General features: G+C 40.9%; 1 protein-coding gene across 2 annotated transcripts in view; it reads right to left on the reverse strand.

Annotated features, from left to right (window-relative positions):
- Positions 1–27,408, reverse strand: part of SGCD (sarcoglycan delta) — a 400,176-nt gene that overhangs the window by 172,551 nt on the left and 200,217 nt on the right. Inside the window, exons 1-2 of one of the 2 annotated variants that reach the window (XM_081181153.1) lie at positions 11,374–11,633; positions 3,129–3,314 (exon numbers count right to left, since the gene is read on the reverse strand). In XM_081181153.1, the coding sequence (XP_081037279.1) occupies positions 3,129–3,314 (186 nt within the window). In that variant the 5' untranslated portion in view covers positions 11,374–11,633. Of the gene's footprint in view, positions 1–3,128; positions 3,315–11,373; positions 11,634–27,408 lie in introns of those variants that run through there. The other variant, XM_081181154.1, reaches the window with a different exon arrangement.

Raw genomic sequence — 27,408 nt, forward strand, 5'->3', positions numbered from 1 at the left:
ATGTAGATGATTTTTATTTTAATTTTCTTCTGAACTCTGTATTGATGGCTTCCTCCTTAGTTACTGAGTAAGTGAGCCTTAGAATAACTCAATGCATGGCTCACCATAGGTCTCGGGCATGGTGCAACTTGCAACCTATCAGAAGAGTTGAAATGGACCACAACAAAGTGCTACAATCTTGCAGAGCCCACCAATCACTACATTGCTGCAGCCATGGAGGCTATAGTGGCCCATGTGTGGGCAATGAGGGTTAGGACACAGTTTAGTGGTAGAACCCACAAGAAGATCCTTAGCACCCCATCTGGTCTAGCATCCTATTCTCACAGTGGCATATCAGATGCCTACAGGATGACCACAAACAAGAAGTGAACACATTGGCACTTGTGTTCCAAGCTACTGGTACTGAGAGGCATCCTGCTTCTGACAGAGGGAAAACAGACATCATGATTAGTAGCCACTAATATCCTTTATCCTCCATGAACCATCTAAACCTCTTTTGAAGCCATCCAAATTAGTGGCCATCACTGCAACTTATGTGAGAGAATTCCATAGTTTAACTATGTGAGGAAGTACTATCTATTGTCTGTCCTGTATCCTCTAATATTCAGTTTCATTGGATGGCCTTGTGTTCTACAATGACGAGAGAGGGGGACAAACTTCTCCCTATCTACTTTATCCACACCATGCCTAGACTTACACACCATGTTAATGTCCCTCCACACTCACCTTTTTTCTAAACTAAAAAGTTCAAAATATTTGTTTTATATTTTGTGGACCATCCTGGGATCCTAACTATGAAGGGTGGTTTTAAGATTGACTAAATGAATGAGTAACATAACACAGAGGCCAAACAAAAAACTAACAGCAGAATCCAAGTACACAGAGGTCCTACTGAGTGCAATGGAGCTTACTCTAGGTAAGTGAGCAGTGGAATGCAGCCTAAGAAAAACAAAACAAAGGGAACACCCCCCCAAAAAAAACCAGGGCTACTACAAGAAGGGATAGACTTGCTGTTTTTTCACTATTTTTTAATATCCCAATTTTTTTAAAAAAAACATACTGCATGAGTGCTGTGCATTTTAATCATTCAATCTTTGAACATTTTTGTTTTGTGAAACATAACTGTCAGAGCTGCTTCCAGATCCTAGCTCACAGAGGATCATGCTAGCCAGCGTTCACTTTATAAAAGTCTTTATTGAGTTACAGTTTCCATTCTCAAGCTGCTGCGTGCAGCTCTACGTCTTATGGGTTAGACCGGCGAAGCTCCGTCTGAGTCTCCGCCCCCTGTACACCAGCTTAATACCCTAGCCTTACTCCACCTTTTCCGCCTGACCGTTCTTCTCTGGGTCCCTCTGCCCCCCGCGGTCTCTTCCTTCCTGGACTCTTCTGACGCGGACCCCCCGGACCCTTCTGTCTCCTTGCGTCGGGCTTTAGGACCTGGCTCCCTTTCCGGGCTGCTTACTGCGCCACCTTCCTGTGCATTTGAACTTGGCGTGCGCGCGCCCAACCTTCCACTTTCCGCTTAACCGTTTCTTCGCTCCCCGATGGAGGTGTGGCCACTCCTGACTCATGCCCTCCCCCCTGCTGCGAGCTGCCAGAGCTCGATACCTGGCGCCCTTCCTCTCTACTGCGCTCTGTTGGTGACGCTGGCCCCGATTTCCAACTGCTGCCCTCTGAGCCCCCTCTGGACCCTTCTTCCTGGGGTGTCCCCCTAGGCTCCCCCCTTGCTCTGGCCACTGGCGCTCCTTTCTGTGAATCTTCTGATTCACTGGAAAGACTCGGAGATCTCGGGTCATCGTCATCACTCATTTTCTCTTCGGACTCCTCCCCCTCGCTCTCTGTTTCCTCCCTTGCCCTCGCCTCTGCTCCTGAACCCCTGACAATAACCTTTTGAAACTTCACAAAATTAGGAAGGCATAGTTCTGTCACTGATAATCAGTGGTGTTATGGAGACCATCAATGCCTATGTCATTCCACATGCCACTCTCTCTGGCAACTGACATAGCAGCAAGGTTACGAGGAAGGAAAAATTACCCCCATCACAAAATACTGGAGACAAAACACTAGGGAAAATGAAACGTCTTTGTATCAGAAGTGCAAACACAAGTATCTGAGACCTGCACAACAGTATAATGATTGTACAAAAATAAAACCATCTGGGAAGGCCTGAAGAATCTGGCTTAAAAGCTTGTGAACATATGGCATACTGTTTGGAGTATTGTTACATATTAGCCCCAAAAAATAATTCAGAAGAAGTCTCCACAGCATCTTGCAGGTTTCTGCACAACTTTATATGATCACTCTGTTTTGCAGGAGTTTACTGTGGGTTTATCTCTTCAGTGAGGATGAAGTGCAATTCATCATTTTAAACAATATCCCACTGGTTTCCGCAACAAGATAGGTGACCTGATCTGCCCTTCAGTAGAAAGAAGGGAAGTGAAAGGAAAGGGAGCAGGTGCACTACAATACAACTATTCAGGTGCCAGTCTTCTACAAAGAAACAAAAAACCCAACACTGCTACTTCTCATAAACCAACCAATGAAAATCACCTTTACAGATTAGCAATAGGAATGTATTCTCTTCTTCCTGAGGAAGTTTCATGCTCTTAAACAATGAACTGATTTTATTGTTTGATTCTCTGGGGAACAGCGTGTAGAGTAGTTTGTATTTAAAGCTGAATGACAACACACTCCATTCTCTTCCACTGCATACAGTATCATACTTCCTTTTAAGAACAAAAGTAAAACTTGTTTCATGCACCTTTCAGGTCATGTTTGCCTGGAAAAACCAATACCTGTTAGAAAGGAAAGTTATTTATACCAAGTTTCTTCTCTGCAATAAACCTTGGCATATGAGCAGATTTTAAGATTGTTTCTATATGGTCAGAGGAAGATAGATAACAGTAACTTTCCCTATGCTGGCAACTAGGATTTGCAGTTTTTGAAAAAGGAATATGCAGATCTTTGGAAACTGAAACAGCTACGCTTTCTACATTTTCCTCCAGCGTTCGATTATTCTGATATGGTGGACTCATGTGTGTACTTGGGACCCCAAAACCTTACAGCACTGAAGCTGTATGTGCTAACATAAAGCAAAATACACTTCAAATGTAGCATCCTCTACTTACAATTGTGAAGTTCATAACCTTGAGAATCCAGATGGTCATAGCAAGGTTCACCAGAATTAAAATCATTAGGAGTAGCACAAAGAAATAGAGGCACCTCTTGCGCCAGCCATAAATCCCCACTTTGTATACATGGGGTCCTTCTGAGCTCTGCATGGTGCTTCTGTGTGCGTACTGTTCCTGAGGCATCTGGGGGGGAAACACAACCAAACATAAAAAGGTATAAGTTAAGCTGCAGGATAAACACAGACAATTAGGAGACTATGCTCATACATTGTAAAGGATTTTGAAAATACCTGCTGGATAAAATGTCTCTCTCTAGTTTGTTGTTGTATTATCCCTCAGTTTATTTTATATACAGTTAATTATAATGCAGGTATATTATATACATTTCAAATCACAGAGAAATTTCCCATAAAAGAAACTCATCTGAAATGTATTTCTTAGCAGCTCCAGGTTTTTGCAAGGCGGGCACTCTAGGGCTCCTCAAAATCCTAAGGGGGAAATTTTGCATGCATTTTGCAAAAGGAGTTGAGTTCAGCACTTTGTTTTGAGGATGCAATATTACTTCTCTGAGGCTTTAATTCACACACAAAAATCATATCAAATAAAATTATTCCTGGCACAGAGGAATGGTACTTGGGATTCTTTCCCTGAAGCAATCTTAGTACACAATGTTTCTCTAGCCACTCATACACACTCATATTTTTGGTTCTTAAATGAGAGCATTTACCATGCTTCTTTTGGTGCGACGACACTGTTGAGCAGCAGAAACATGGTGGTTAAAATTCTTTAAAAGAGTATTTAATATTATTTCCACATATCAGGGATATTGGGAATGGGCCAACTACAGATTTCTAATAGGATTCTCAGTACCTTATTGAGTACAATTATTATAATTCTTTGGCGAAAGCCAAGACAGCGAAAATAGTATAAAACCTACATAGTGTGTTTTTGGCCTACAACTCCCATGATCCCTAGCTCACAGGACCAGTGGTCAGGGATGATGGGAACTGTAGGCCAAAAACATCTGGGGACCCAAGGTTGAGAAAGGCTGCTTCAGAGTCTGAAAGAGAGACAACGCTATTACTTGCATATCATAGTTCACTTGAATCTATATGAATGTTCAATTGCCTGCTTGTTTATTATCACTGCTTAATACTTTTTTAAATAGCAGATAGGAATGTTTGCTGAACAAAACAAGTGCTGCACAAAACCCTTCTGATTAGTTTACAACAATTCCACACAACTTCTTCTTCAATAGCCATTTCTTATAGAAATAGGTAAGAAGGATGAAACTAAGGTGTTTAAAATCCCTGCATGATGACTTGTTTGAAGTATGCTTTGCAATTAGATGGTCTAATGCCAGATAAGAAACCTAAAGCACTGGGAAATGTTGATTTCTTGATTTGGTTATCTTTGAGTAATCTGGCTGCACTACAAATAGCAAAAAAACCCTTTTCTTATTTGAAAGGCATATAAAATTAGCCAGCAATGCATATTTGCTACTATGAGTTTGAAGTGTTCACTTGCTTATATATATGTAAGTAGTATACCATGGGTTGTATCCATGCAAAAGGAATTCCCTGCTCTCTTCTCCCAACTGCAGCCCCTAAGGCAGGCTTCCTCATACTTAACCCCCCCAGATGTTTTGAGACTACAATTCCCATCATCCCTGACCACTGGTCCTGTTAGCTAGGGATCATGGGAGTTGTAGGCCAAAAACATCTGGAGGGCTGAGTTTGAGGAAGCCTGCCCTAAGCCTTCCAACACATTATCTCCTGAGCATAAAGGAGTTCTCAGGAAATGCTTTGGATGTGGCAAAGTGGGGACTGCAGTGGGAGAGGAAATTGTAGACAGTCAGGGGAAAACATCATTGCTTCTTTCACACGTTTTGTATAGAACAGCCAAGTAACATTTTTGTCTCTTTCCATACACTTGACAATAGTACTTCTTTTGAGCATGTAATATTTGGAAGGGGCAAATTCCATTCATCAGATGGTTGCTAGAATTTTCCCATTCCTATCACTTGAGACACTGCAGAAGGGAGTGAGGAGCACAAAAATCAATCAATCAATCAAATATGGTAGTGGACCACCAGTTGACTGCCACTGCAACTAAGAAATGGATTTTAGCTTCTCAGAAGTCCTTATTGCAGAGCAATTATCTAGATTACTACCCTTAAGTGTATCTTTAAAGCATTTTAAATATTCAAATGTATGCACATTTAAACTGGTTTTTTTTTACTGAAGAAATATCAGGCAAATTAATAATCTTAAAATTAGCTGAGTAAACAAGATTTTGGTCTTTACTTTTACAGAGTGGGCTCATCTCATGTCGTTTCCCTTCCTGAGAGTAGAATGTAAAAGGGTTTTGCCTGTCATTCTCTGGACTGAATGTTTTCAACAGTTTGTTTTAGGGGGTCGTGCAATATTCAGCACAGACAGACTTGCCTATGAGTTTCTTGAGCAACCTTGAGCAAGTTGAGTTGTCAAGGTTTGTTAAACACTGATGCTCACAGGTCATCTCCAAGAAATAATAGAATTAGAATTAAGGTGCGATTTGCCTCAATGCCTAAAGCACTCCATATAGCTTACATCCATAAGCCCCTGGGATCTATATCTATGAGCCCCATATTACCATGCCCAGTGGAAGGCTAAAACTTACCTAAGGCCATCAAGTGAGCTCCTGGGTGAGTGCATTTCACCCACTTTGCGGCCTGTTAGATACATGCTGATATGGTTCCCTGAGTTGATGGAACATGTTGAATGCCAGGAAATAATGAATTCATCCCATTGCAACAGTGTGATGGGAGCAAAGTTATCAGAGCAACATCTCAAAAGTAAAGGGTACATTAGAGCTGTGACATCTGAAACAAATGACATCCATTCTGTTCTCTGGAAGGGTGATGTGTGGAAATAAGGGCAGTCATTAATTTTCATGGGGCTGTGATATATAGAAGGAGGGACAGCCCTTTAAGCTGAGTGGAAGAAATATCTACAACACTCAGTGGAGATCTATAATACCTCAACTTTCATCAACCAAATCAAAACCACATATATGGAACTCGTTCAGTTCAGTTATGTTTTTACTAGACATCTACAGCTGAGCAGGCCCTTGTTGCTATGCAATAAAGCTGTCTAACACACACACACTGCTTAGCAGAAGAGAGAAGTGAGACGTAAAGGCACTTCAACCATGAAACTTAGAGAATAAAGTTGTCTTGAAATGGTGGCTAATGGTTAACTGAGCAGTTGTCATACGGTTGTCACTTCGGAGAGTATTCCACAACTGGGGTACCATCACAGATAAGGCCTTCTCTCTCCCTCATTACCAGCCTAATCTCCAAAAGCAGAGGTGATCTGCAATTGGTCCTCTAACAATAATTGCAAAGAAAAGCCGTATTTATAGCTCACCCTTTAGATACTTCTCCTAATCTATATAGTATTTTATAGGTCAAAACCAGGACCTTTGATTCAGATATAAAACAAACTGGAAACAAGCGAAGATTTTCCCAATACTGATCAGACATAACCTAATCAGAAGTGCCAGTCATTAATCTGGTGGCTATATGGTTGTTCCTTGCTTGTCAAACTTAATCCATTCCAAGAGTCTGTTCAACTCCCGGAACCCTTTGAAAAACCAAGGCGTGGCTTCCGATTGGCTGCAGGAGCTTCTTGCACTCAATTGGAAGCCGTGGAAGCCGCATTGGGCATTCAGCTTCCGAAAAACGTTCGCAAACCGGAACACTCACTTCTGGTTTTGTGGCGTTCGGGAGCCAAAATGTCCGAGTACCAAGGTGTTTGAGAACGAAGGTATGACTGTATTCAGAAATAGCTGAACTTTTAAGTAGTGTTGTATGAGTCTTGAAGTTTCCAAACTGTTAACAGTATATGATCAATAGGGATTCAATGCCATGGGCCTCATGCCACTGTTTCAAGACAACCCACAATTTGCTGATACCATATGACTGTTTAACCATGAGCTTCCACCTTGAAGTAATGGTACAAGTGTAGAAACTGTGGCAAGCAATTAGAGAAAATGGCAAGTGAATGAAACCTGCCTGCTTCTGAAGTGTTGCTTTATTCCTCATGTTCTGAAACCAAAGGATTCCTTGCCATCCTCCTATCAATAGTATACTTCTCTTCCTTCTTTTAACCCACTCTTAGTTGTCATTGTATTATATTACAAACATTCTCAGTTTTGACTCAAATGTGAATTGGTTTGCTTTTCATAATCCTGTCACACATCACCCCAATCTCTGAGTGGTGAGACACTCCTGGGGTTCAGAGCACTTTTCCAGCGTTCGGTTTCCTCAGAAATGAGGCTCAACAGAGACTGTGGTATCTTTGGGATATATGGTTTTATTTGCATATATATAAAACCTGAGCATATGATGGAAGGGCTCACAGCATTAACACCCCAACAGATCTTGCTTCTCCATTGGTTTCTGGAGAAGACCCATGTTTGCACAGAGCAAACATGTCTCCATTTCTCCAGCTTCTAGCTTGCTTCCAGCTCACCCACACAACTCTGGCTATTGTTCTTCTGCCTACCAGCTAGGTGATGAAAGGCCCATCCATTTAGTTCTATGGTTACCTATTTGGCTTGTAAATCACAGTAGTTAACTAGCTAAGCAAAGTCATGACCTTAACAAACAAACTGGTTTGGCTGGTTACCTCTTACAGGTTCCCACTTTCCGACAGAATCACAGGTTTGGAAGGGGCACAGGATAGCATTCAGACAGAGCCCTCCTCCAAAAGAACTCATAACAATGCATTAGCAACTAGTACATAAAAGCTGGAGGTGGTCAGCTTCTTCAGCATGTCTGAGCGATTGGGAAATAAAGCTGTTTGGGGACTGGAAACTTGCTGGCTATGACTTCATCATCTCATTTCAACAGCTGGGGGTAGTGAGGAGCACTATAGTAAGACCCAAAGGATCATGGAATATTTTCTTCCTGCTCCCTTTACTGGCACTGAGCTCTCAGCTGCATCATGGGACATAACCCTTGTGGTCTGTGCATAATCACAGAAGTTTCAGCAATTATATCCTGGTTCTCACTGGATGAAGCACCAGCTGGAGAGTGTGATTCTTGCACTCTTTTCACCTCACTAGCGTTCTTTGATGAAGGTAAGGAGAAAAATACACAAGGGCTATGCCATAAGATTTTCTTTGATTTCAGAGCATAAATATAATTCTTATACAATACACAATAACTTGCTTTTTAAACTTAACAATTGCTTTTCCAGTTCTCCAATGCAAATAGTAAAATCACAACCAACCAGTCCTAATTTCAAACTATTTCGGTTCTAAACAATCTGTGTGTATCCAGGATAATATTTCCTTATCTCCTCCTGCTCTCAATTCTAATCCAAAGCACAGAAGAAAATGCTATGCCCAATTTAGGCAAATAATCTGCAACACACACAAGTTATACTGGCACAGAGCAAACAAGAATGAAAGCAACTCTGCTCTAAACAAGATAAAATATAACTGCAAGGAGCACAGGGAAATTGATTTAGTGGTCTGATCCAAATATATAAGAACATGGGCAAAGATCTACACTGATGGCACACTCCGTGTGCGTTTTAACTGGTGTATGTTTTTCTTCTCTTCCCCTGGCCCCTTTTCTAAAGGATAAGGAATAGTGGTGGTTATTGCATCACGAAGCGTTATAGAGACAAGAGGCCTAAAGAGCATTGCTAGACAGAAAAAAATGAAGGTATTACTGTTATCCATAATCTCTTCAAAGTAGAACAGGGAGAATGTTAAGAGTTTACATCTTGACATATTTCTCAACAGTTCAACTTCTCAAAAGGAAGCTAAGAATCTAGAGACTGCACTACTTTGAAAATTGAAGTGTTTTTCTTGGCCAAAGTTTCCCCGCGCCTGGTCTAAAAGATTATCTCCTTCCACATCTTACATGGAGGCCATCCTCTGCATCACAACATGCTTGCATGCTAGGTTAGTCAGGATATGTGACAGGGCATAAAGTCCGCACATGCATTGGATTACTGCTCTCTGGGATGGGGGTGAATTAGTAGGTTGTTGTACCATTCCCATGAACTGTTTCTTTCCCACTCTTTTGTACAATACCATGAATGTATACAGCAGTGCAAACGCTACTTTTGAGCCACCTTAGAACATCCTGCTACCTGTTACCTGAGCAACTAAGTATTGTTTGGGCTTTGTTTAGCTCCCACCATAGCCTGAGATTCTTGAAAAAATGTTCTACAGTCATACCTCGGGTTACAGCCACTTCAGGTTGCGTTTTTTTTGGGTTGCGGACCGCAGAAACCCGGAAGTACTGGAACGGGATACTTCTGGGTTTCGGCAGTCGCACATGCAACTAAATCGCGCTTTGCGCATGAGCAGAAGCACCGAATCACAACCCACGCGTGCGCAGACGCGGGTTGCGAACGCTGCAGGTTTCAAACATGCACGGATCACATTTACAACCCGAGCGTCGACTGTACTAGGAAACACTCAATTCTAGATATTCTGCTAGTGACCTGCTTGGTCCTTCTTTGTATTTATTTTCATAAAGTTGATACACTGCTTGATTGTATAAACAAACAAACAAAAAACCTCAAAGAGGTTTACGAAAAGATAAAACAATAAAAAACGAAGAACAATTTACAACCCTACTTCAAAACACACAAAAGTTAAAATACTAAAACAGATTAAAACTACCTCAACTTTCTAAGCATCAGGGTAGGCTTGTCTAAACAAGAATGTTTCTAGCAGGTGCCGAAAAATGCTTTTGTTACCTGACTTGGCTTCTGCCAACCTAGTCAGCCCATGCCCCTTTTTTACATACATTGTAGTCTGATTTTACAGACAACTACCTTCGCCTCATGACTAAACCCACCAAGTTTACCCAGCTGCCAACCTTGATTCTTATTCAGACAGATTATTGCCTCCTTTTCCAGTTTCCTGACAGCAACTTAAGTACTCTTCTCTATTGCTCTAACTCATGTAGGTAGTAAAATCTTTATCATTCTATCTCAGTCTGTTTTGTACTTGATCCTCCATGGAACCTTTACCCTAGCTCTGTACTGGGCTATCATTTTGTGCATTCATCATGATGGAGAGTATTAATATCTGCGCGGGGTACAGAGAGAAGCAGCAGGCTTCAGTTTGTATCCCCTGACCTTACTGCTGCCAACTAAAGCAACACATTTGGATTTTCTCTCCAGAGCACAGCTCAGTTAACTCACTTTTTTATTTTTAATGTCCTTCCATTTAAAAGAACAAGAAACACCCAGGACAAGGTGAGGAGAGATCTTTCACACATCCATACAAAATAAACTTTTGTGTACTAGTCTGGCTGAGGTAAGGCAAATAAAAAAGGGATAAATGCTGTCTGGCGATACAAGGACCCACGTACCTCTGACTTTTTCATGCATCAAAAAACCTGCTGTGCAGTTACTTTCAAATCACACACAAACATGCCAGGTAAGGTTCATTGGTCACTGCTGAGGAAAGGCACTGTACATTAAAACAAACAGCAATAAGACATACATTTGGTAGTCTCTCTCCTTCCTTAAATGTTTCATGATTTATTTGAAAAAGAAACTTCATCAGGACTGAAGTGGCAAGCGGAACCGAAGTATGTTACTTTTTTAAAAAAACAAACACTTATCCTTCAAGATACTCACAGAAAAACTGCATATCCCAATGTGTTTCCTAGTATTTTACTCCAGTTTGGGCAAAATGCAGAGAAATAAACACAATAACTATAACACCAAGACAATGCCCTTATGTCTTGCAAATGTGTACACCAAGCTATTTAGTCAAACTGCTTCGAAACTACTCAGCAATAACCTCAGTCTCCTATATGCCTCCTATATATGCATATATTACATCTGCATTTACTACAATAATGACAAACTATATATTAAACCGTGCTATGGAACTTCATCAAGTTTGTAGTTATTCAGCCTTAAGATATATTTAACAAGTGGCATTTCCACAAGGGGAGGAATAAGTTGGCAAATGCCTGTATAAGGAAGAGAGAAAAAGACCAAAGCAGTTCTCCCTGTAAAATCAAAACTTAAGAAAAAAGTTAGAAAGGCGGCAAACCCTAATTATTATTATTTTGTTGTTGTTTTGCAAACAGCCTGGTGGATTTCCAACTTCTCCTCCTTGCCTTTAATCAATGAACTGAGTACAAATAGTCCCTTCTACATCAGAACAAAGGAACAGAAATGCCTAGCCTGGAGAAAGAACAATAGCTTCTTACCTCTCTCTTTCAGAAGTCAGAGGAAACTGCTGGATCCAGGGACTCTAGCAGGGGTGTGGGGGAAAGATGCAGTGTTGCCTTCAGAGCTGCACGAGGCCTACCCTGCGTTTAGAAGCTGTCCCTGTCAGATTTTCCAACAGCAGAACTGTGGCCAAGTCCCTGCCCATGCCTGAAGAATTTCCTGAACAGCATTCCCGTTCTTTCTCTAACTGCTTTGAAACCACACTCTGTCTTTTACTTCAATAAGGCTTTGTCAGGCCAAGTTACAGCTACTGGTCTGGCTCCAGATATCAATTGAAAACACATGTGTTTTGCATTAAAGAGCCCGCTTCCCCACATACAATCACTCCTCTGCAATAAGCGCTGGAGCTCAAAATGTTTCGCATTTGGAACTATAATGCAAATCATTTCTGCAGCAACTATGGACACTGGTAATATTTTGGCTTCGGCGAGGGGAGTTTTATTGCCTTTGCCGCCTGTGTATCAAAGATCCCAAGATAAAATTAAGGCAACTTTCTCAATCTCACGAAACCTAGTAAGGAAAGGAATTCAGATTTCTATTCAGTGCCAGCCTCCCTTTACCTATGCTGCTGCCTCATTTTAATTTCAGTTGCGAAAAGGGAAGGTGTATTTTTAGAATCTCTAGGCTCTGCTCAGCACATTGCTGCTGTATTCTAATATTGACATGCACGGCTGTAAGCTGCAGATGCTAAAAATACTACAATTATGTCTGAGCTCTCTCTCTTTTTTGCCCTGACAGTCCCTCAAACACACACACACACAATCCTACGTGTGTGTGTGTGTGTGTGTGTGTGTGTGAGAGAGAGAGAGAGAGAGAGAGAGAGAGAGATTGTCCTGTTTGTCAGAATGAGTCCCAGTTCTTGATACTTTTCATTTCCAGGTGATATCATGGATTATGATGCCAAATAGCTTTCACTGCTTAAGATGTCACGAAATTGACATGTGTTTGTGCAGGGGGATAACAAGTAACAATCAAACCAACAGAATCAGAGTTCTGTCTGCCCCCTTCTTACCTCCTCTACAATCAATTAAGGTGCCACCAATTTGGGGGGCGGGGGTGGGGGAGGCAGGAGCAGCAGAGTTGTCAAGGTAACCATACAGAAAGGAAATCCTTTACAGGAAATAATGTTTGTTTTTTTAAAAAAAAGTTAGAGGAAATCAATCTCAAATAGGTCATTTTTATTTTGGTCAATCCATTTTCTTTTTACTCCTAAATACGTCCTTTCACGCTTCCCCAAAAGAGTTATTAGAAAATGTTAAATTGAATTTGCCCCTATAGCTTCACGAGCTCTTAAACCACAAGTTGTTGTTCTTAAGAGCATGCATGCTACATATGAGTGTGTAGCCTAGTATTTTGGTTCAATGGGCTCGTGCAAAACATCTCCATATTCAATGTGCTTACAGGAAGCTGGAGAGTAAAGTCTTCCTTAAACTAGAGGTGGGAGGACAATTCTGTTCAACTTTAGTTTATTTTGCACTCTTTCATATTAAAGCAGCTCAACCTCTTTTCCTACCATTTGATTATTTTTTTAAGTCTACCCTTCTACTTCTGCCTGTCACTGTCATATATTGTTCCATGTCTTCATTAGTTTATATGATTGTGCATAGTGTGGAGAAAATGGATAGGGAGTTTTTCCTCCATCTCTCATAATAAACCAAAAATCATCCAACAAAGCTTGGATTTTAAAAGGTTCAGGACACAACTTCTTCACAGAACACACAAACTACAGTGGTACCTCGGGTTAAGAACTTAATTCATTCTGGAGGTCCGTTCTTAACCTGAAACTGTTCTCAACCTGAAGCACGACTTTAGCTAATGGGGCCTCCTGCTGCTGCCGCGCCGCCGGAACATGATTTCTGTTCTCATCCTGAAGCAAAGTTCTTAACCCAAGGTACTATTTCTGGGTTAGCGGAGTCTGTAACCTGAAGCGTATGTAACCTGAAGCCTATGTAACCCGAGGTACCACTGTATAATAAAGGCTTCCACTAACATGAAAAGGGTTTAAAGGGATTAGGCAAACTCAAGCAGACAGAGTGCTGTTGAGTTATGCCCTGCATAGGGACTTCGCATAGGTTTCTGGTTGGCCAATTCCAGAGCAAAATGCAGGATTAGATGGGTCTGAAACAAGGGCCTTCTTAGATTTTCATGAATTTTTAAAATTTCAGACTTCCAACTGTATCTGGAGACACCAAGGATTAAACCCTAAACCTTCTGAAAGCTACATATATGTTCTACCTCTGGGCTATGGCTCCTCCCCAGTCTTTTATCCTGTCCTTCCTGGACTTATAGTCAAGGAAGGGATCTTTTTGATCCCTTCCTTTGCTTATATGTGCTTCAATCATTACTAACTGCATTTCCTAGTGTCGGGTCTGATGGCCTTCCCTCTATTCAGCTTGATTCTTCTCAATCCAGTCATCTCATTGTATACTGTCACTTTCTTCTCTTCTACTTTTTCCTCTTGCCGTCTTTCTATATTCAGATACTATTTTAATTCTGACCTTCTAAGCATCATGTGATTGCAAGGGAGAATATGAATTTAACCATCAATGCTAAAAGTGATTCATCCACCACACCCAAACATTCAGTACAGACACTGCTTATCCTGTCACCCTATTTAAACTGAATCTTTTGTACAAGAGCCAAGCCAGTAACATAAAATGAAACCAAATCAAACATGTTATGTACGAGGAAAGCAAGATATAATGATGAAATGCAGCCAGATATATTTTCAGTTGCAGGAACTGACTGATAGCAAAAAAAAAAAATTGAGAGAGAGAAAGAGAGAGTGTGTGTTTGCGTGTGTGTGTGTGTGTGTGTGTGTGTGTGTGAAGCATGGAACGAACAGTTATGGTACACTATCTCTGCAGCAGGATGAGTCTACATGGAGAGTCTTCTTACTACCTTCTGAGCATGAAGAGCATTTCAATGTCAATGTGAAGGATCTCATGTTTGAATGCTTCCCCATGTAGAGACACTCTGCACATATTTGCTGATGGACTGGTCATCTGAATAATCCAAAAGGGACCAAGAAATATTTTCAAAGTGTTTGCAATGAGAAAAAAAGCAAGCACAGATGGGGAGAAATCTGAAAGAATATCTGGGTGAACTGAGTCCTAGGAAGGCTACGCTACCAACTTGTCTAGCAGAAGCAGAAGCAGAAACAGAAGGTGCCCTTCAGAAAACCAAGGATATTACAGTGCAGTAAAAGCAACTGAGAAGAAACTTAATAACCATTCAAATACTGAGTGTCAATGAGCTAAAACTGTGTCAGGCTCACGCTCTGTAAATAATGTGTGGTGGTGGTGGTGGTGGTATTTTTGTGTATTAGACTTGGTGGTTTGAATCATAACAAGTTGGATAAATTTCTCCTAGTATGCTCTTTCTTTGCTATGAGCACTTTATCTAGTCAACACTAATCCTTTATAAAGGTTAATCTTAGAGCATTTACAATATTGGGTACTCCTAAACTACCTTTGCTATTTTTTAAGGGGTGGTGGCGTTTCCGTGCGCTGCTCTGGTTTGCCAGAAGTGGCTTAGTCATGCTGGCCACATGACCAGGAAGCTGTCTGCGGACAAACGCCGGCTCCCTCGGCCTATAGAGCGAGATGAGCGCCACAACTCCAGAGTCGTTCACGACTGGACCTAATGATCAGGGGTACCTTTACCTTTAAACCATCTTTGCTATTTTTAAAGGGGTGGTAGTGGTGGTGAAGTACTTTATTACCTACCCTTGATGGATTCTTTGGGCCATGGATTATTTTCATCATTAACTCTGCCAGCTATACAGTATTGTGCAGTCATGTCCAAGTGCAATATTGATGAACAGAAACGATATTTGTGGTAAGATGTTCATTTTAACTTTAAGCTATCTTGCTGAGCCAGGATAATATATATGTTGACAATTTTCCCATAAGTTTTCAGATACAGCCAGAAATTCCCTGTGTTTATATTCTGTTAAGTCATTTAAGTTCATGGTTTATCCAAGTTCATGGTTTCTTAGTTCATGTGTAACCTGCTAAACACCATCACTTGCCTTCAGGTTTCAGAAGGCATATTGACTGTGAACCATGTGGACTTACTCAGGTTTACAATAAAGCAGAATGTATTGCAAAATAGGTAACTTCCCATTCAAGCTAAATTCCAGAAATACCTTTATTATTTCTAACTGATATTGTAATTGGTTCTAGAAAAAAATGGGAAATACATGGTTATTCTTGCACAAAAATTGTTATATTTTTACGTGTGCATTGGTGTGTTTTACAATAAAAAGGCAAGAGAAGATTGTTTCAACTAATAAGTTTAACTCCAAGTATATTTCTATTTCTACATATACCTGTATGGAGCGTTTAAATAATCCTGCAGTAATTGATTCAAGCTGGCATGCCAGTATAGGGAGTACAGTATAATGGTTCAGCAGATACTACTACTCTGAAATTAGTTTTGCTTTTATTGTTGTGTATATGTTTGTTTATATGAGAGGGAATTGTGTTTGATATTGACTGAACAGCAATACAGAATCAGAGAATCTTAACCAGAGGGTCTCTGAAGGTTAAAGTTTATGATAAACAGCTAAATAGAAATTGTTTCCCCCACTTTCATATTTCTTCTGTGAGTTTTTAAAAGAAAACAGAAGACCCCACCATGCCAGTATAAGGAGGAGTTAGACAACTGGCTTGTTTATTGCAGTGAAGATACAGTGCCTCCTTGCCCTTTGCCACTTCTGTGGTGACGAGTAACATTAGGAATGATCTATGTCAATCTTGTACCTCAAGACGTGGGTGGCGCTGTGGGTAAAACCTCAGTGCCTAGGACTTGCCGATCGTATGGTCGGCGGTTCGAATCCCCGTGGTGGGGTGAGCTCCCATCGTTCGGTCCCAGCTCCTGCCCACCTAGCAGTTCGAAAGCACTCTTAAGTGCAAGTAGATAAATAGGTACCGCTTTATAGCGGGAAGGTAAACGGCGTTTCCGTGTGCTGCGCTGGTGCTGGCTTGCCAGCTGCAGCTTCGTCACGCTGGCCATGTGACCCGGAAGTGTCCTCGGACGGCACCGGCTCACGGCCTCTAGAGAGAGATGACCCCGCAATCCTAGAGTCGGACACGACTGGCCCGTACGAGCAAGGGTACCTTTACCTTTACCTTATGTCAATCTTGTACCTCAAAGAGTAAATTCTACTCATGAATAAGTTATCTACAAAGATCACATTTTATCTACACTGTGCTGTAGAATTTGCCCCAGAACCTGAGCTGCAAACTGACCTTCCAGCCAAATGTACTCCGCCCCTGCCAATCTCAGCCCTTACCCAACTAATTAGCCGGATGGCTTCTATCATTTGCAGGCTCTGCTCAGAAATAATTCAAGACTTCCAGGCTAACAGAGCTTATGATTAGGTAAAATAAAAATTGCTCCTTTTCATTTCTCAGGCAAACTTAATGTTAACTACCTTGAATGACTTTTAAACTACCTGGGCTGTAATTTTTGAGGCCGCATTACCATTCTGAAAGAAAATCATATGCAATATGGCAGGTGTTTAATGAGAAGGGGGGGGGGGAGGAGAAACATGATTTGTGGTATGAATGGCTTCCTCCAGGTTTTTATTCCAAACGGGGTCTGCCTTAAACCCACAAAAATAAAATGTGCCGAGGATATGCTTGCATATTATGCAGATGTGTGAGCTGATATTCCCTTGGCAAGGTCAGTAATGAATTCTCCATTAAATCTTAATGTGTCCACATTTGTTACCCTTATCTGAGCAACTCTCACTTTTGTTCACTGACAATGCAAGTTGCATGCTGCTGCTCTTCATCCTAATATACTGCCCTGATGAAGGAAAATTGCCACCTCAGCCTGAAATGATGGTTTAGTTGGAGCAAAAGGTTGAGCTTCCTTGCTGTTTTACTGTGATCTTATCAACACAGAAATGTGATTTATCAAAATAATAATAATGATGGCACGGTTGTTGGTCAACTCAAACCTGGCTGTTATGAACCGCATGCCCATTCATTTCTTGTCATCATCATCATGTTTAACTCTGTTTAGGATACAAAGCATAACATGTGTCAACTGCTGACGTGTTATTTTTGTTTTAAAACACTGGGTACATAAACTGACATGTCTGAACTGAGCCCATGTGCAGCGTATCACAAAACAATTTTAATAAGCTCATTAGCAAGATCCTTGTAGTACAGTATGTAACCAAACAGACTAGCCAGAAAAGCTCTGTGTCTATGGGCTAACAGCACTGGGGATAATAAATGCTATGTTAAGGAACTGAGGGAGGGTGATGTTTACATCTTCAGAAACTGCCATGGAAACCACAATTTTTATTCAGTATCCATTCAATCAGAGCAGACACGACCTCAGCACTGTCCGTCTTATCCAGGAAGCAAATGCAACCTTAGATTTGTATTGTACCTATACTGTATTGTACCTATATTGTGCAGGATGTTTTCATTTTTGTAGTCTTCCCTTCACAAACTCCAATTGGCCGGAGTGTACAATTCAAGAACATAGGAAGTTGCCTATGGTCCACCTAACACAGCATTGTGTTCACTGAGTCCATGGTTTCAGACAGTCTTTGCTAGCCCAACCTGAAGATGATAGTTACAGATAGGTAGCCGTGTTGGTCTGCCATAGTCAAAATAAAAAAATTCCTTCCAGTAGCACCTTAAAGACCAACTAAGTTACTTCTTGGTATGCGCTTTCGTGTGCATGCACACTTCTTCAGATACCTATCTGAAGAAGTGTGCATGCACACGAAAGCTCATACCAAGAACTAACTTAGTTGGTCTTTAAGGTGCTACTGGAAGGAATTTTTTTATTTTGACTGAAGATGATAGGCGTTGAACATAGGACTTTTTGCATATGTACACCAAAAGGTGGCTTGTTTTTTCACATTGCGCTTTTGCACATAGCGGTCTGCAATTGTAAACACCTTTGCACAATAACATCATCTAAAGTGGCAGCTACTACCTGTGTTGTTTCTACACACAGGTTTTCATATTTTCAAACTAGTGTGCAGCTGTGTTCTTTATGCTCTTTCTTCACCCCTCTGCAGTTAGTGTTTAAACAGAACTTTCTTTCCTTTTTAATTTTTTGTAGTCCAAGGGACTGGAAACTAATGAGTTGATATACTGATATACAGAGAATATATATCAAGTACAGGTATATAGAGGTGGCTAAGTTACTCTGCTGCTTCCTATTCTACTTATTTCATTCATAGATAAGTTAAACATGGTGAGGGACAGTGGCACATCCCTGCAATGTCAGTAGATCTGCCTCAATAGGTGGCGAGCTAGGAAAGCGCTCTCTGTGTACACATGATGGCAGCGCATTCTTGGTACAAAGCAGGTTATAAATGTTCCAGCAGAAGGCGCTTTAGATTTGCAGACAGTGTGGGACAGAGACGACATGGAGATGATGTTGGGTGTACAGTAAGGTTACTAGATGTCCCTGTTTCCTGGGGACAGTCCCCAGATTTACAAATCAGTCCCCATACAAAATCCATTGAAGTTGAAAAGTGTCCCCAGATTCATTGAAAAAAATCTGATAACCTTAGTGTACAGCACCCCCCAAAAGGCACCTGCATTCAGCACTGAATAGGACATTATCACACAGTGTATCTTTCACCTGAGTGGTGAGAGGTTCTGCTATATAAGAGAGGGCAGATAGCAATAATTTTACAGATGTTAAAAATATGTATTTTGGGAGCACCAAAACACGCACACAGGTAGAGTATATGATTCTAAGAAGAATTTGTCCAGATATCTTAAATCAGAGCTCTATGGTAAAACCTTTCAGCAATTGTGTCAAACAGCAAATCAGACTAGTTAATCTACCTACCCTGGCTCCCATCTCCTATACAGACCAGGGCTTGTCAATGGATTTTGAATCAGAGTAGATTTGGGGAGCTGATTTATAGCACTAATTGTCTATTAGTTAGATATCTGGTATCAAGGTAAACACCTATTGTCAACAGAATTGCACTAAACCACACAATCCCAACAACTTCTGTAAAAGGGGACCCTTCCAATGTTGGTCTCGTCCTGCTCTTATCCCAATCCTTCATATCTATTTAAGTCCCCCTTCTGCACTGATCTGAGGAGTTCAGAACCTCTTACATATTTGTCTAACAAGAATTTATAAATATGTGGTGTGACCCCGTTTAACCAAGGGGGATATTACTGAGAAATATAATTGGTAGCACTTAGACACTAACCTTCCATTGCAATGCTAAGGAAAGGAAGGAAGGAGGCATTACTGAACTTGCTACTGACAAGGTGTGTGTGTGTGTGTGTGTGAGAGAGAGAGAGAGAGAGAGAGAGAGAGAGAGAGAGAGACAGACAGACAGACAGACAGACAGACAGACAGACAGACAGACAGACATTCTACAGAATCTGGTCCAGGTGGGTTTAAAGCTGTACTACATGACACTCACCACCAGAAGGAAAAATGGTCTTGTGCTCAGATCCTGCTTGCGGGTTTCCCACAGGCATCTGGCTAGCCACTGATAGAACAGAATGCTGGATGGGCTGCTGGCCTGATCCAATGTCTTTACATTCTTATGTTAACATTCTGTCCCCTTTCTTGCTTAGAAAAGCTACCAAATCAGTCTGTGCCTTCTAGTGATCCTAGTGTTCAGAAGCATAACAGCTTGACTCTGCCTTGTAGTGGTGAAATTGACTCGATTCTGTAAGTTACAGATTCCCTATGCAAACGTAAACCCATAAAAGGCCTGTGCCATTCTACTCCATGGATATAAACCAACAGCTATCCTGAGTATAATTCTGATAAATAAACAAAGCTTAGATTTGCCATATGTGGTCAAATTGGAAGGAGGTGCCTGTTGCAGTATACGACCACTCTAAAGGTCAGAGCTCAAGAATTTCACAGAAACCTATTATGAATGACGAATTAAACCACTATTTGGAAGAAGCAGCCCTCACATTCAACAAGCACTGAACAAGAATTCTTGCTCAGCTACAGTTCTGGCTATTCATGGCCTGAACAAATATATCACGGGACTACAATAACTTCAAAAATGCTGCTCCATTGAAGACTCAGAGAGGTTATAGCATTGCAGTTTCACAAAGAAGTGCAAAATGTTCTACTTCCTCACAGAAATAATGCAGGCACCAGTGGCCTTTAGAAGGAAGGAGAAATGGAATGTGTGTGTGTGTGGGGGGGGGAATTCCGAATATTTTCTAACAAACTTCTTACAGGTCCATTGTCTGACACACATGTACCTTCTCCAGCTATTCTTGCCCCGTAGCCTCTTTTCACTTGCCTATTTTTTATTATTCCATTGTAGAAATGCCTCTGCAAATCTTTCAAAGGTTAACAGGCCTGTCCAGAAAGCACAGGAACCAAGTCTCGGTACAGCCTATGAATTTTAATGATCCACATTACAACAAATGTGCTATTTTTATACCTGTTCGGTGTCTGCAATCAGAAATATCTCAGTAAATGTATAAAATATGACACAGACCAAGTGAAGAAACAATAACAGAACTGCACTACAGCCAGCCGACCATTAACAAGGGTAGGCCACAGTGAAACTGGAAATGGAGCAGACCACAGGAATAATATAAGGAAAGTCATAAAAAGGTTTCTAGAGAAGGACATGCATCCACAGGATACATACAGCAAGTAGAAATCTTGCGGTGAATGCAGATGACCCTTAACCACATGTTAGTTGAGCATCACATGCTTATAGTTGGCCACTTCTCATGCCATCATGAGCTATGAAGAGAATTCTAACACTGATCTTCATGTGATCAGAAACCCGGGGAAGCAGACGAAGTTCTCCCAACAGATGATTAGCGTACCATATAGTTGTGGCACTTAGGGGGCATTCAGATGCGGCAAATATTATGTTAGTTGTTTATAATGCTAGTTCTTCTATCCTGTTTTCCAGTGTTCTTTTCGCACTGCTCCTGGGTTGATCACCTTCACCATGCACAAAGATATGCCCCAAGTATTTGAGCTGAGTAATATGTGTGTCAGTATTTGCCCTGACATATTTTTTTTAAGCAAATTTGAATTCTGATACAACAAAACCCAACACATTTAAAGCACATAACTTCCCCCAAAGAAGCCTGGGAATCATAGCTTACCCCTCACAGAGCTGCAATTTCCAGCACCCTTAACAAACTATTGTTCCTAGAAGTCTATGGAGGATGCTATGTGCTTTAAATGTATGGTGTTGATATGATCTGGTTGCAATGACAACCTGAAGAAATCAGGCACATGGCTTTGCTGATCTGTGTCAATAAGTGTTAGACGGTATTACAATCTATAGATTCGTTACAAATATTTCAATCACAAAGCTGCTCTGAATAGTCACCGATTTAGAAATTACAGAAGTGCTTTGATTTGAAGTGTGCAAAATTACAATGTGCTTGAATTTGAGAATGTGTTGTGAATGAAGTTTCCATGATGACAAAATATTTTGCTATTGCCAATGTCTTGGCATTATTTCCAGCTTGTTAGCAGGAGTCTAAGCCTATATTACTCATTAGATGAACACTCCAAGTACAAATAATCTGCCCGATTTCTATTTAATGGCTGTTTATTAACATATAGTAGACAAATAATGAAAGCCAACCCTAAAAATTGTAAGTGATGGCTCCAGTCTAACTTCCCTGGGGAGGGAATTCCATAACCTGGGTGCCATTCACCAAAACCAAACCACTGTAGGATGTGGCATATTTAACAGGACCTTAGAAGAAGAACTCAACCTACAGGCTGGTTTATATGGGAGGGAATGATGTAGGGCAGCTTTGGTAAGAACTAGTACCTTGAATTGCCCCCCCCCCCCAAAAAATGGGAAGCCAGCTCAATAGATACAAGACTGGTATAATATGGCTTAGAAACATGTACACCAGAAACTAGCCTGCTTGTCACATTTTCAGCAGCTGCAATTTCTGAACCTTCTTCAAGAGCAGTTCCACATAGAGCATGTTGCAGTAATCTAACTAGTTCCTATTTTCAAGGAACAAGATGAACAGTGGTAAAAAAGCAGGGATGGAACCAAGAAGGTGAGAATTAGATGAAGCCTGTTCTGTTGAATATCAGAATCAATATGATGCAAGGCTCTTGTTCATTGAATAGAGACGTGGGGAATTTTTAAAATAGAAGCAATCTTTTTCTATGGAATGAGGATGTGACAGGAAATGCTTGCTCATACAAAAATCCTACCTGTTCTCCATGCCCAACATCAGAACAGGTAAATTCAGGCCTTATCTCAGACAAATCAGAGCTCCTTCATTTGGGCATTCTCAAGCCATGACCAGCACCTCTTCAATTGCTAACCAGCGTACTTCTCCTTGAAAGTTATATCTAATTAATGGCTAAGAGAAATCACAAGCTCCTGAATTTATATAACCTGCCTTTGGCACCGCTATGCATTTCCTGGTGGCTGCATATATGTTTATCATTTGCAGTACTGTAGGTTGCTAAGAGAGCTGGTGATTTTCCCCCCAAACTAGAATTGTTTCCTTTTAGGATCTCCGAAGCAGGCAAAATTCATCAGGAGCAGATTGTTCTAAGATTATTAGAAAAATGATAGTAACTATACAATACGGTGGTAGATGTCGTAGTCTCATTGCTGAGCAACCACATGCAGAGCTCAGTGGAGTGGGAGGTCTGTCAACCAGAAGAGTCTATGAGGTCTACTTGCCTGGAGTCAGAGTCAGCATCCAAAGTCAGGTCCAACCTAGGGTCAGGTCAGATGGTCTGGGGTGACGGAATTCAGTGATCAAGGGTCAAGATGTGCAGGAAGCAGCAAGGGAGGGCCAGGAACCACAAGCATTGTTACCAGCATCTGACTGCTGCTGGAAGCTCTGCTTAAGAAGGCTAAAGCCAGCTGGTTCTTATCAGTTCCCTCTCCTCTGTGTCCTTGCTGCAGGTGGAGTCACTCCCCCTTCTCCCCTATTCAGCAGGTGAAGCTGACTCCTGGCCCATGACAATATGGCACAAATAAATATATAAAGTCCCAGGTCCATTCACAACTTTGAAGAATGTCACAGCTTGGACAGCTACTATCAATCAGTCAGCAGTACTCAGTATTGGTCTACTTGATCCAATGTTCTACTCCCTATAAGGGAAACTCAGTCTATTGAATCCTTATATCTTTCTTTTGCCAAATGGCTTTAATAAAATAGACGCTTCAATATAGAATTTAAACGTACCTAGAATGAACTTGATTATGCACTACAAAACGTAACGCAGCAGTTTCCAAACCTTTAAGGACTCATCTCACCCATATATGCCACAAGCACAGACCAGAGTGCACTTCAGTAAGTATGCCAATAAAACTGGGAATATGTTAGCAACTGGCACCCAGATAAACAGGCAAGGCAAATGTCATAACACATGTTTACATATTCACACTTTAATTGGTATCATTATCTGCCTGGACATACCTCTTTATGCCTGATATGTTAAAACTGGCATCTTTGTCTTATGCCTTTGAATCCTAAAACCTTCAGTGGCATAATTTATACCAGAGGAACATCTGACAGCAACAGTGGTAAGGCAAAGAACTGCAATAGTGTGTTTAATGTACAGGCTCTCTTTTCAGTTTTTTAAACTTTCTTTTCTGCGGAAGGTCATGCTAGGATAATTAAAAAAGGAGATACAAAAGCACTATTAATTAAAGCATAGGTAGAAATTAATTATAGAATGAACCCAATGGTTTCCCCTGAAAGCTGATTTTGCAGATAGCATATCAAAAGCAAGTATGCCATGGGGAGATGAACTGATATGATATGAAAAATATATAGAAGAGAGGAAAAGGACTTTCAGTGGATATTTCTTTCAAGGGTTCGATTTCTTAGCTCAACTGGGGTTCCATTTCACATCACAAAACTGCAATCTAGCAGCACATGGGCACCCATATAAAAAGCCAATTAATGTGTTGTCAGGAGAATATGTAGGATACCAAATCACAGTATTATCACATAATGTTGTATATTTCATTCACTGGAAGAAACAAATTCCATTTACTTTTTGTGGTACAGAAAAGAAAACTTTTGTCATTTCATTGTAAAAAATATTTCAACTGTCTAAAGATAGTTAAAGCGGGAAGAAACTGTGAGTGATGGAGAGGAGATGAAAAACCCCGTCACCTGAGACCATCTGGATACACCTCTGCCATCAGCACTATTGTTCTCTGGGAGCCCTGCCATCGTTCTAGTTAAGTGAATGATGGAGAGAAGAGGGGACAGAAAAGGTGAAAGACCAGAAAAGGTAACCACCTGAATTGCTAGTAAGCCCATCCCTTTTGAGACAGATCTATAAATATCCTTGCCAAGTGATCGCCTTATTAAGCAAGGTTGACACTTAAGTGCATTGTCCCTCAAATGTGGGCCTATGCAGGTACTAAGGAAGATTATATTAGCTTTAAGCAAGGTTGATACACATAACAATGTGTATTTAAAAGATACACAAACCAAGTGGTTTACTGTCCTCAGAAGAATCTCCAAAGTCTGTTTGGAGGCTTTGAGGCCCCAAACCCACTCTTTATTCATAAGAGTCAAATATGTATTTGCTAGCACCCATAGAGAGCCACATTAGAAGAATACATTTAAATGTCAACTCTGTTTGATGTATCAGGGCAAATAGTTCTCTAGAAATATGGAGTCAGCTATGTTGCTAACAAACTAAGAACTAAGTTAATATTTGTGCAATTTGCAGAGAGTTAATGATTTAGGAACTGAAAGCTGGGCCCAGAAAATGTCCTGCATATTATACTAGATGCTGTAGCACTACTGAACGTAAGCAGGGTGCAGGCTCAGCAACATGCATGGTAGACAGAAGGATAACTCAAATAAGATCAGAATATACATTTTGATGGGGAAACTGACAAAAAATTGCTTTCTGTTTGCCTGTCACCGGCAGAAGACTGATGACTCAGAATCCTTCCTGTGAATGAAGGCTCCCTTTTTTATCTATACCAGCTTGGATTCCATGTGTGGATGACGATGCTGTTTTCAGAACGTTAAAAACAAATCCATAAATAAAATGCATTATGTGGTGGCGGGGGGAGGTGTATTTACAAGGGTTATTCCTTTGATATCCTTGACATTTTCCACAGGGCTGTCATGGTCTAAGGCACATATCCATACAGATTTTCAACTGAGATTTAACCCTTCCTGAATGGTGCTCGTATGGGTATTTTCCTAACATTGTTATTTGGCATTCTTTCAGATAAGGAAGCTATGTTTGCTGGGAGAAATAATACTGGGAAATGTGCCTCCAGCAGAGATGATTCTATATAAGCAAAGTGTGTGTGCTGGCAGAATGTCATATTAACATAATTTCATGCATTTACATTTCATAAGATGTTTGCAGGAAGTGAATAGCAAGGAAACTTTCAAAGGTCAGAATCTATGAGCTCTAACCTATTTGGAAAGATTGGGAAAAGGACAGATGTCTCATGACGGAAAGTGTCAGAAAGGGTTGACAGCACACTTAAACAATGAAATTCATTACTTGTGCTTTCTTGCCATCTTGAATATGATTCTTAACTATTGAAGAATGCTAACTCGGAAAACTTTTAAAAGTATAACATTTCTTTACACAGAAGTAAGTCTCATTTGGGTCAGTGAGATTCATTCCCAGGTTGTAGGATAAAGGATTATAGCCTAATGCAGTGGTTCCTAATTAGTGGTTCATGGACCTCAGAGGGTCCATGTAACCCACCCAGAGTATTCATGGCACATACCTGTCAACTGTCCAGGACATCCTGTTTTGGGGTGCTGTGCGCTCTTGTGTGGATGACGTGTCTTGCATGGAAGAGTAATCCGGAAGACATGTATCCTGGTTTTGTGCTGGGGCATGTTGAAGAGTATGGTGGCACAATTCACATGACAAAAACTACCACAGATATATCAACATTTTCAAAAGTAGGGGGTCCATGACTTGGCTTTTGAAAAACAGGGATCCGCAGTACTTAGCTAATTGGGAGGCCTAAGATAATAAACTGCATAGGATCACACTATTATTGACTATACAATACTGTGTGCAATCTATTGAGGTCAGTTGTGTGTGAGCTGAGCAGCTGAAAGGTGGATCTGCAACTGAAGAACAGAAGAGCCAAAGCTGCGACTAATGGAGAGAGAAAAAAATCTATTGGGCTCTTAGGCTCAGGTGTATATGTAAGGTAAAGGTAAAGGGACCCCTGACCGTTAGGTCCAGTTGCGGAGGACTCTGGGGTTGCAGCGTTCATCTCACTTAACTGGCCGAGGGAGCCAGCATATAGCTTCCGGGTCATGTGCAAATAAACCACATATCCTAAAGACACCCCAATCCCCGCTGTTCCTCATTCTAAGGAATCTTCCACTGCTTGGAAATTGGGGTGGCATGAAACAATATGTACCTTTTGATAATGACACATATTGAGTAAATATGAACCACACTGTATGAAACTTATCAACCTCTGACCCCTTTCTCTTAATAAGTGAGATTTTTCATTTCCTCACATAGCCACATTATTTCTTATTTAGAGTTCAGTTTACATCCTTCACGTGCCGTTAAACCATACAGTGGTACCTTGGGTTACAGGCGCTTCAGGTTACAGACTCCGCTAACCCAGAAATAGTACCTCGGGTTAAGAACTTTGCTTCAGGATGATAACAGAAATCACGCAGCGGCAGCAGGAGGCCCCATTAGCTAAAGTGGTACCTCAGATTAAGAACAGTTTCAGGTTAAGAACGGACCTCCAGAACAAATTAAGTTCTTAACCCGAGGTACCACTGTACTTCCAGCTGGCCACTTTTTTCACCTTACAAACAGCACCTCCATTACATCTTAAAAATAAATAATCAATTTCACATGTGTAGTCCTTCATATACATTGTTGTTCTGGACCTGGTGTGCTGGGAGAGTTAATTACTATCTTCCATTGTTCAGTTCTTTGCAGTGTTTATCTAGATGGTATAAGTTCACATTCAATTCCTTCCACTGCTTACAGACTAGCGTACAAGCTGCAGCCATAAATAACTCACAGAATGC

The sequence above is a fragment of the Podarcis bocagei genome (assembly GCF_964188305.1).
Source record: "Podarcis bocagei genome assembly, chromosome: 2".
Classification (NCBI taxonomy): domain Eukaryota; kingdom Metazoa; phylum Chordata; class Lepidosauria; order Squamata; family Lacertidae; genus Podarcis; species Podarcis bocagei.